Source organism: Frankliniella occidentalis, unplaced genomic scaffold, assembly GCF_000697945.3.
Source record: "Frankliniella occidentalis isolate FOCC.00 unplaced genomic scaffold, Focc_3.1 Scaffold35, whole genome shotgun sequence".
Classification (NCBI taxonomy): Eukaryota; Metazoa; Arthropoda; class Insecta; order Thysanoptera; family Thripidae; genus Frankliniella; species Frankliniella occidentalis.
Window position 1 is genome coordinate 364,945 of NW_026267165.1, and position 11,689 is coordinate 376,633.

Sequence of the window (11,689 nt, forward strand, 5' to 3'; positions counted from 1 at the left end):
CGGGCCACGACCTGCTGGGCCGCAGCCGGAAGAGCGGCATTTCACTATGCGTGAAAAAAATAATAAATTAAGATATAAATCCATCAATTATTCAAATGAATGGCCATCAAGCACAAAAGGTATGGCAGAAAATGTAGCGGAAACATCAGTGTGTGAATGTCGCGCACTTGTTGGTGTGAACGACAGTTGGACACGTATGGAGTCACAAATGTGTGATTTTTTTAAAAAAGAAATTCAAACCTTTCCTCCCTTAGTGTACGAAGGGGCATATTCTCACACCTACAAGTACACACCTGCCGTTCCACTGAGAAGAAGTTAAAAAGAGAATTAGTTAAATATCCTTGTGTAGTATCACAGTAGATAAGTTATAACCGGTTATTAACAGTATTAGTTATTTGTGATTTTCTATTCAACTGGCGCAGTTTCAAATTATTCCACCGCTTTCTCACCGCCATCGTGTAGGTAGCGCTCCGGTTGACTGAACCCCTGCGCTAGCGAGTCATAAACACCGAATATATGGTGTGGATAAGGTCATTTCTCCGTCACACGCCGCCGCGGCCCCGGGCCCCGGGCCGGCCGGCCGCCAGGCGACCCGCGTGCCCTGGGAAATCAGGCCAGCCGGCCCAGAGGCCGGCCAGTGCTGCGGCGGCGGCGGCCAGCAGCAAGGCGCATTCCAAACCTCCTTTCGACGATTGCGCGATTTCTCATATCAAGCTGGGGTTTAAGCTGGCGGCTCTCCAGCTCCAGCACCAGCCCGATGCTGATCGCACCACGCCCAAGGGGTGGTCACCCCGTCACCCCTCATGCCGTCAATGCTTCAACCGATACAGCCGCAATAGTGGGCATTGCAGCACTGAATTTTGCCGACCATTGTCAGTAACAGTAATGTGCATTTTTCGAGCACTTGAACGTGTGGAAAGCCTGTCAAAGTGTGCACGTCAGGTGCAACACGACAACCAGCAGGTCACGCACTCTGTTGTGTTGGACAGGTACCGGTAAAACTGAGGTGTGACTTAACACCTTTCTCAGGGTGTTAAAGTTCTGAGGGCGAGACGACAATATAGTTTTCTTGAAACATTTACTGCTAGAGCGCAGGAATGTTGGCGGGGATTTTCATGTAGCAGTCAGATCGAAATTGTCGCGTGATGTCACACCTTTGTTTTACCAGTGTGCTTTTCGATGTTTTCTTTATATATCTAGAAAATTGAAACTACCATCGACAACACCTTTTTCGGTTATGGCTGTCTTTGGTGACAGTCTCTACAATGGCTTTCTCGTCGACTCGGCACACACGACTCTTTTTTAACCCTCGGCAGATGAGTGCGACGAGGTGGCACGGCGTGTCCGAGGCGGACGGACGTACGGACGGGGGGGAATTCCGACACGTCTCCGCGCACGCCGCTCTCGCCGGACCGAAAAGAGACCCGGCCGACCACTGACCCGGCTCAGCTCGGCAACGCAGCGACGGTCGATTATCGGCTCGGTTTCGATTAATCGATCTATCGCATGATACCGGAGTTGGCCTGGCAGACCGGGCTCCGCGTGTCCAATGACCGCAGCAGACAGGGTCTCTAACAGAGCAGAATACCTCTCAATCCGAGTCGCCGCGCCGCGCGCGCCGCACTTTTACACCTAACTGAACAGGCCCGCGCTGGGCCCGCGCAGCAGAGCAGCAGCGCCGCCAGGCCAGCGCCAGATACAGACGTGACGAGAGTTACGATGTCGCGATAAAACGCGCCGGTGGGACGTTATTGCGATTCAGCGGTAAGGCGGCCGGGCTCTCGCTCTGAACTGCAATAGCAGAAATCCCGTTAGTGCTGCTCTGGGCCGCAGCAGCGCCGCCCCGCCCAAGCCCTGCCCAGCAGTGTAGCAGCAGCAGCCTCGCGCCGGCCGGGCCTGAGCCGAATAGGCCGAATAGGCGCAGAGCAGCGGCCCCGTCCGGCCCAGCCCAGACAGTTTAGTCGCGGTACCAAAGACCCACCTTACCTCGCCTCAACAAGACCCAATTGAGCAGGGTCAGGTGTAATCCTTTCGCCCGCCCAGCCCCGCCCACCTCCAGGCACAATAAAGGGTCCGACTGAACACGCCACGCCGTGCCGCACGCCGGCCTGGGCCGCGGCAAGTATATGGGCTCAAAGAGTATTATCCCGTTTGGGTCCGTGCGCGCCCCGCATCACTGCAAGGCCCACACCCATATACACAAAAAAAAGGTTTATTGTATCATTATAAAATACCTTATAAAACTGTAGGAAAGAGTTATGTGATTTAGTCTTAAATCTATTTTGGGTTACACTGCAACCAGAGTCTGTCGCGCAAGGTGCAAGAATGGCCTCGATACAAAGATACTGTGAGATTAAAATAATAATAAGCCGTTCGTCTGATAAAATTTGTCGGTAGTGGTGGAGGGGGGAGTGGGTTTGGAGAGGATTATTTGCACACACTGCGTCGTTTGGAAACACACGCCCGACGGATGGCATTGACCTATGCCTGGGGGCGCGCGTTCCCAACCCGCACAGAGATCGGGTGACCGGGCGTGACCGGCGCGGGGCGAGGCGGGCCGGGGCCCGCGTGAAGGGGCCATAGACGAGGAGACGTCACCGCTTACTCGATTAGGCACGCGCAGTTTGGGCTTTCGTAATCGCGTATGCTGGAGGGGGGGGGGGGGGAGGAGCGTTCCTCTCCGCGGAGTCTGCAGGACGAGGAGGGGCGGGCGGCGCGGGACCGACCGGGACCGACCACCGCCGCTGCACTTCTGACCGCAAGTGGGCGTCAAACCATCCGCCGTTGGAATCGAAAGTGATTTCCTTGTCTTCATCCGCTCTGCTCTTACGTGTCTGCGCCGCGCGCGGACCTAAAGCAGATTTCACTGGCCCTCCGCAGCTAACCGCAGAGATGCTGGAGCGGGAGCCCGGGCGGGAGCCGGGGAGGGAGCCGGGGAGGAAGCCGAGGCCGGGAAGGGAGCCAGGGAGGGAGCCGCGGCAGGAGCCGGGGCGGGAGGGTTTGGAGCGGAAGGCATGTATCCAGACCTAGTAGAGGGCGTTCTCGCCGCATTGTAAAATTGAGGCTTGGCATGGAGGCCCCCCATTTAGCAGAGTGAAAAAAAACTAGGCTAAGTGCTCGCAATTGTGAGTTTGGAGGCCGTGGCGCCGTGCGGCACCCCACGGAGAACCCTTCCCCCCTGGAGCCGCCTTCAGCTTCCTGGAACCTCCTGGAGCAAAACTCCAGGCTGTGCGACATTTCATTACCCCACAGAGAACGCGACTATACTTTTTTCCACCGGCTTCTTGGCCCCGAGCTGCTCATGACCGGTAGTGGTCAGAGCCCATGACGACGGGAGCGGCACCGACTGGCCGGTAAGGCCGAGAGAGGGGTAAAAGAGAAGAAAACATTAACAATTGCGGAAAAATGATATTTTTAAATTTAACTCTGTTTAAACATGACAGAAATATTATTGGTCGCACCAATTGGTTGGTTATGCCCGGTTATGCCCTGAGAAATGGTGGACTACTTCTCCACGGCCTCACCGAGCTGCGACCTTCAGTCGAAATAATACATCCCTACACGCGCCGGCTGAACCCAAAAGGAGGTCGGTCGTGATGGCGGAGCCTCGCGAATCGCTGTCGTCTCCTGCAGCGTCTTCTGCTGTATAGCGACTTCTGCACGGGTCTTCTGCCAGGGCTTTGTATCCTAGGGTGTTGGGTGCTCAGGCAGCCTTGCGACCAACTCCAGCTTAGTTTTCCAGTATCGCACCACGACGACGCGGATAGGAAATTGAGCCCATAATTATATTGTGAAACAATAAGTATATCGATAATTTGGGCCTCTCCCGCGCCGAAGGACGTCCTCCACTCACATTTCACTACGAGGCCCCGCGGCGGCCCCGCGCCGAGCGAGGCAACGGGTGCGGGCGGAGGGGATAGAAAAGAGAGGCGGTAATGTCGGCAAGACGGTCGTGACCTATCGCGCGTGTTGTTGTATGTATGACTCGAGTTGCGTGAAAAGTGGCGCGAAAAGTACTGTGCACGCACACACAGACACACTCGCTAAGCCTCGCACAAGACACACACAAGCACTCACACATCGTGTGGACACACACACACACACACGCACGCGCGCGCCTGTACGGGACGCAATGGGTGTCCATTATGAAGGGACAGGTGCCTCGGGGCTGGCATGTGGCGAAAATAAAGAGGTGTCGAGAATAACCTCGGGCGCCGGCCTCAACCTATGACAACACAGAGCTAAAGCCTCGGACTGCGTTTCTTTTCTTGCGCACCTCTCCAGTCTTTTTAGTTTTTTCATTTCCACCCTCCCCTCTGACGTTAAAGCAGAGCGGCGCTTCCGCCAGGCGGCTCGTTTCCATCTTCAAGTAAAATTATCATACTATATGCACTGCACTTCGCGCTGCTCGGCAGCTGTTGTGCTCGGCAGCAGGGATGAGCGGCAGGGCTCTGGCGGGGATGAGCCGCGCGGGCGCGGGCCGCTCTCTCGCGGGGCCTTGCGTTAAAGTCGCTGCCTGTTCCGGTGGGAAGGCGCGCGCGCTGCTCACATTTAGCGAGCCTTGACTCTGCCTGCACCCCGAGAGACCTTTGTGGGAGGATGAGCCGGAGCCCTTCACTTCGGGACGATGCGGTAGTTCCATTTTACTTTTATCACCCTCCCACTCTTTCCGACCCCCTTTTCATTTTGCACTTGAAATATAATGGTGTGCGACAAGTGACAAGCGCGCTTGTGTGCACAGTTGTGACTGAGGAAGAGGTCTTGTCATTTTCTGATGTCGATGTGACCTTTCGCGGTTTTCTTACTTAGCTTAGCGGAGTGTTGGGAAATCCTCGCGCGGTAGTCCTGGAGAGAGGCTGCTATGATGCACCCCGCGTCTCGTCGGGTCCGCTGCACTTCGCGCTGCTCGTCGATATTCCTCAGCATCGCATGATGGGTCCCTTGTTGCAGCATCGCACGGTTGGCCAATGCGCCAAGTGCAAAAGCGTCATTTCCCTCGGAATATACCTCATCATCCGCTCGAAGTCGCAGTCGTCGCCGCCGCTCCGTCTGCGGTGTGAGATTCCACGCGTGTATGGCCGCTTAGCGCAGAGCCGAGCCGCGTGCCGCGCGCGCCGCGGTATGTCGGTCACCTGTGACCTGGTCACAGACGTGACGCCCGCCTACACTGCGACAAACGTCCCATCGAAAGCACTTTCTCGATGACTTTCTCACTGCGCCGAGCCGGTGCAGAGAGCGCGAAGGTCAGAAGTTTGCCCGACACGCGTAGATTCCAGTCGACATGTTGCATCTGAATCTTAACTCAACTAGATGAGGTCGTGGTAGAGGCCATGAGGATCTCGGTTAGATTTCCGGCGAATGAAATACGATTGTTTCCCCACGTCGAAGAGTTTGAGAAAATATCAAATTTCTCCTCGATCTTCACGTACAAGTGTAAAAACGTATTGAAATGTCACACACTTGTTGGGTCGATAAAATTGTCGTGTCCCCCGCATGCTCTGCTGTGAAGGTCACGGGCTGGGCGCTGGACAGGGTGGAAGGAAGGGCCGCAGGGAAAGTGAGCGACACAGCCAAGGCGTGTCGTGCCTGACTAACGTGCTCACGTACGTGCTCTCTAGATACTGTCTGACCAAAGGAGCGCTGCAGTAGGCTCAAAATTTCAAGTAAGAAAATGCTGCGAATAAAACCGAGCACAGATAAAAAACAACGACTGGCAAACCCTTACATTTTTTTTTTTGCACTGTGTTCCCCCACAGTGCAGGAATCGATCTGATTGAAAGAGCAGGCCGGCCTCGTCGAATGGTGGTGCATCTCCGAATGATGTATGGGAGTCGCTGACGTGAAAGGTGAAAGGAAGAAGCAGCTCAGTGCCCACACCCCCCCCTTGCCAACCCTATTCGGCCGGTCTGGATAATACCTTTCCTCGACGTCAGCCTATCACTTTGACTCAAGTTTACGTACTTGTTTGAAGGAGATCCACAGATGAGCTTATTTTCACATTAGAACCACGCGAACTAGCAACTTGAATAACTGTCGTCGCACCGCAGCGGTAGAGCTAGGCTCTTAACGTCCATGGCGGTCTCCTTCGATACTGGTGAATGAACCTTCGCCGTTCAGCGCACACAGTTAGTTTCCCATATGACCAGAACGCTTTCACGGTAGGGTTCCCGTTTGAGGTTAGGCAAACATTGTCAGAGGCCACAGAGTCCCCGCAAAGACAACCTGCAGCGGACCTATGGGTCGAGAACGGCAATACCGACTCACAAATAACATGCTAATTAGCACAGCACACAGTGAAAAAAAAACAAGGAACATGGGAAGAGAAATCATGCAGACAACAGACGACTGAATCCTTAATTTACAAGCAAGCCCCGCGAGTCGGTGAACTTCGATGAAGAAACAGCACCGCGCTCGTCCCAAGCAAGGTACCGCGAAGCCCCTTAAGGTGGTATTTAAATGAGCATGCGGACCGAATTTATTATTCATCAGCAATATGTCGTTCAATATTTATCCCTTTTACCAATTCACTCTAGCCATAAACAAAACTCAATTTTTAAAAATATAGCAAAGTATGAGCTTAGCAACTTTTAATCAATGTCATTCTAATTCGCACATGTTTCATGTGCAGAAAACTCAAAGAGTCATAAACTGCGCGACAATGTTCCATCCACACTCTCCGTGGAGATTTAATTTGATCCCTCTGCGATGAGCCGGGAGGCTTGGACCCGCCTGCAATGGATACGCCAAGGTTCGCGGGTCGTGGGAACTCTTGCCATGACGTAACTTTGTGCATGGCCCCGGCAGATGGCGTCCAGCGCGGGCCGCGCGCCGTTACCCACCTCCTCAGATCGTCATCGCTTTCGGCTCAATGTCCCTCACAACACTATCCTTTTATTCTTCCTCCTCCCCCTCCCCCTCCTCCTCCTCCTCCTCCTCCCTCACGGCTTTTTCAGGAGCCGCGTGGCCAGGCAGTGTGTGTATGTATTCATGCAGCAGACTTGCTCGGCGTCCATTCACTCCATAACTGTTTTTAATTGCGCTTTGCAGCTGAGCGGGACATAATAACCCCGGCAAAAGCTTTTGTACGGCGGGCGTACTACATACACGACGACGCGGATGCACAAAAAAGAAAGGAACTCGCGAGTGAGTTTATGAGCAATCAGGGCTGACCACCACCGTCGGGGCGCGAGCAACGTTGTTCCATAACACGACAGCGATTCGAAATTATTTCACTTCACAGATTCCCGCCACAATTTTCACTTTTTTCTTCTTCTTCTTCTTCTTCTTCTTCTTCTTCTTCTTCTTCTTCTTCTTCTTCTTCCAGTTTGGAAGGAAAGTAGTGGAAAATGAAACGAAAATACAAAGTAGCTCACTATGTATGAGATGTTGGTAGCAGTGGACTGCAGAGATACTGGCCCACCGCAACAAACTCTCCCATCCCACGTGCCTGCTAATAAACCGGGCACACTCTCGCGGGTCAGCGCCCCGCACAGTATGAACAAACGGCCGCCCATACAGGCACCGGCACCGCACAACCATCTTCGGAAGTCGCAATTAAATAAAAACGCGACCTCACAACGTATAGGTGAGCTGCAGGCAAACCGTGTTTTAGCTTTTTTTTCTACCGCCTTGACCATCAATTTGGCTGACGCATATATCGAAAACACAAAGGCGGCCACTTAAAAGTGTTTCTTTCACACGGGCCACATTTCAATACCTAGAGGCCTCGACAAAACTGCAGCTGCAAAGTATAGAGTCCGTTAAGTGACTTGAGTTGTCATTAGGAGAGATAGTTAAAACGGTCATTAGCTTTCATGTGCGGCGTTAGAAAGGTTGTGTGTGTGTATGATATGAGCTCCTGCAAGGCCAAGGTCCAAGGTCGGAGAATGCGAAAGATGAAATGAATGAGAATTGGAACGGTTGACGCGGTCCTGGCTGGGCCCGGCAGTGAAAGTGGCCAGCGGTGACCACAGCGGGCTCGGCCCGCCCCTCTCCACTCGTGTGGCTAATCTTTCCCCTTCCCTTTCCTACGGATCTACCGCTTTTCCAGGCGTACGCGCGCACACTCCAGAGTCCGGCAGGCACACGCGCGGCGCTACTCACAAAAATACCAATCGTGACAGGCGCTACACGCTACGTGCTTACTGAAAATTACACGACCGCTTCGCGCGACGAAGCACTGAATTTGAGCAGCACATGACACAATTTTGTAGCTTTTCATACGGACTTAATGAATGTAGTCCGAAGATTTGTGTCTTTCCTGTGGAAATACACTGTAATACTGGAGTGTCCAGAAGCGGTGCGACTTAAAGAGCCTGACTCACGAACCTGTGCAACTTCACTGCTGTTGGACACTTTACGATATCACCCACATGACTGCATGGTATGAGACGCACCCAGCCAAGGGGGACAGTGTTCAAGAGTGGCTGTCGTGTAAGTCTTATGCATTGTAATCGTTTAGGTTATCGTAAGCTGCCCAGTGCACAGAAGCAGAGCGACTCACGTAGCACAGGTGCTGGGAGCGCACTGGTAAAACAAGTGTGCAAATACTGCACACTTAAGTGTGTCACTGGTGATTTTGCACATTACCTGGTGTTTAACTGAGCTGCCCACGTAGTAGTGTGCAAATATTGAACACTAGTTATCAAAACGTAAACAAAACGTCTAATGTTTTCACACCAATTGACGTAGTTCAGTTCAACATCATGAAGTGTTTAGTCTTTCCACACTTGATACTGCACATCATTTGGTGTGCAACTTTCTACATTTGTTTTACCAGTGCGTAGTCGTCTAACCGCCCTTTGTGTTGTGGTGCATGTGGCCACTTCACTGCCCTGATTGCAGTAAATGAAACGCATTCAAGCATCTACTACAAAAAGGCACCCGTCCCCCGTCCTTAGCTTTCTGCTCCCAGTGAAGGCTTTGCTTTGATCGCAATCCCCTTTCCATCGCTCCGTTCGTCTCCTGTCTAATGTCCTTGTCGGTCGCAACGCCGTTCCGGATAATGAATAGGATTGCGTACGCCCCGCAGTCTCTGTCCCCCCTCTTAAATAGCAACGTCGCCACCACAACAGCGCCACCGCAGCATCCACCAGACAAACTCGAGCGAGTTTTCTTTCCACTCTTTTAAGTCAGTGGCGAACTATTTGTTCGACCATACCCAATCTACTTTTACGAGCGGCTTTTTCATGGCACTGCTGCCTGCTCCTCCGGCCCCCGGAGGCGCAGGCGCAGAAGGGGTTCTTTGAAAATGGGCAGCAGTTGAGAGGCACCGTCTCAATTGAGTCGTGGAAGTCGTGGAGATGCGTCGGACAAAACTGCACGAGGGGCAAACGCAGTCGGTAAACCCAATACTCTGCTAACGTGTATATTTCTTCTCTCTGTTGCAGTCGTGGAAGGACAAGGAGGCGGGCAAGGTGGTCGTCTTCACGACCACCATGGGTGTGGTGCGCGGCACGTACCAGCGCTGCGTTCGCGTCAAGCAGATCCTGCGCACGCTGCTCGTGCGCTTCGACGAGAAGGACGTGTTCATGTCCCGCGAAGTGCAGGGCGAGCTCATGGAGCGCATGCGTCTGGACAGCATCCAGGTGCCGCAAGTGTTCGTCGAGGGACAGCACGTCGGGGTAAGATATTTACAAAAAAAAAAGGCGACTTGATACGTTGAGTCACGTTTAGCAGTAATAAGCTATGATTGCCCCCCCCCCCCTTCTGACTCAACGTGTTAAGAAAATATATTCGTTCATGTACGATATATTTTGTAATTTACCCTTTACAAAATGGGTCATACCGTATATGTAAGAACCTCCCACTCAATCTCGTTATTCGAATCGAAGTCGATTAGTAGTGCTTGGAAATTTACAATTTTGAATTGTAATTGTACGACATCTTCCATGGAAAATGTTTGTGTACACGGTACGTCAATTTTTCACAATGACAGAAACAAAATAGCATTGAAAAAGTTTTTCCAATTTTTTGTTCAGCATGTTCACCAAATAAGATCCAAGGAATGAACTTGCTTGTTGTTTTCGTTTTTTTTTTTCGATCTTGTTCGAAGTTACGGGAGCAATAAAATTCGCGTGCATGCTGTAACCACGTCAGCATTTTGTTCTCAGACCCCAAACTGGGCGCAGACGTTAAGTAAAAAATAAAAGGGTTAAAAAAAAACACAGTCGTGAAAGTCGTCGCGCCTCGGAAGGAAGCGAGTGGAAGGACACGCGGACGCACACACACACTCACTCACACGACGTGACGGCAGCCCGCAGTTCAGAGTATTCGCGTTTGTTTCGGCCCCGAGAAGGGGGTGACGGAGGGGGAGAAGCACCACAGTGCGCATCACCTGTTGCTTCACAAGTCTTATCCTCCCGAACATCGTCACGGCCCGCTACGCCCCGCCACGACGGCCGGAGCCCAGCCCGGCCGTCTCCAGTGGTGACAATATTCCCCGTTACGAGCGAAAGTTCTCCAGTTTGTTCGGTTCTCGGGTATCTCGGCTGGTCTATGGGCGGCGGCACCGAGGCTCGCGGCCCCGCCGGGCCTACAGGCCGCGCCTAGCAGCAGCGGCTTAGCGGTGGTCGTTGCCGAGTTTTTGGGATCAGTCTGAGGAACGGCATCCGGTGCCTCGCGCGCCTGGAATCAACCAGATCCATACTTTTTTTAAAAAAAGAGGCAACAACTTTACGCCACCATGCTACCGTTGGATGGCTTGCACAAGGCTCAAGTCCTGTCATGTTGTGACGAAAATATTTTATTTTTCCTACACCACAAAGCTGTAAAGTGTCTTACCTTCTCTATAAATACAAGGCTACTAACAGAATGTCCCTCTCTATCTTCTGTGGTGATACTTAACCGTATGTAGGAATGCCTGCGAGTGTGCATCTCATTAGTTGACCATGGGGCCACATCTCCCCAAGCGAGTAGCCAACCTACCTACATTTTTAGGGTAAGGGTATGAGATATAATCCAGGAAGCACGTCCTTAATTCGGCGTTGGGAAATTGCCAAGCTCAGCCTGCAAGCTACCGTAGCGCCTAACAGGTAGGCAACATCCAGCCTGCTCTGCATGCGAGCACCGCTGGGTGGCCTACTCTGAGTCTCAGAGGCACCCGGACGCACTTAGGCGCATCGTTCACTGTTATTTACATACTGCGACGTCACATTTAATATGATGTGAATTGGTTCACATTCACTGTAAAAAATTGTCGGAACGGGTACAGGAAAATTTTCTATGGAAGAAGTCGTACAATTACAATTTAAAATTGGAAAATTGGCAGGCCCTGCGTAGCGACTTAGGAACGAATAACGAGCGAGAGTGGGAGGTTGTACATGTACGACTCGTTTTGTAGATGGCAAATTACAAAATATACCGTACATGTACAAACATATGTTTCACTGTGTTCCTTAGAACATCAGGTCACATTCGTTATAACGTGACATACGCACCATGGACTGAGCCCGGGCGTGAGGGCAGAGCAATGGAAGGGTAAGTCACGTTATAACAAGTGTGACATTATTCAAAGGAAAGTGACACAACTCACATCATAGTATTAAATGTGATGCCGCAGTATTTGAATAACAGTGCTCCCAAACTTTAAAGAATATGGATTTGAGGAAAACGGACGCGCTTTCTGATGATCCCTGACGCAGAAAAGAGATTGCGGTCTGCGTGCGCTCGGGTCTGTGCGCCACACTTT

General features: G+C 52.1%; 1 protein-coding gene across 1 annotated transcript in view; it reads left to right on the forward strand.

The window, feature by feature from the left end:
• Positions 1 to 11,689, forward strand: part of LOC113211490 (glutaredoxin domain-containing cysteine-rich protein CG12206-like) — a 48,256-nt gene that overhangs the window by 32,841 nt on the left and 3,726 nt on the right. The window contains exon 3 of the mRNA XM_026429871.2: positions 9,390 to 9,623. Within this exon, the coding sequence (XP_026285656.2) occupies positions 9,390 to 9,623 (234 nt within the window). The remainder of the gene's footprint in view (positions 1 to 9,389; positions 9,624 to 11,689) is intronic.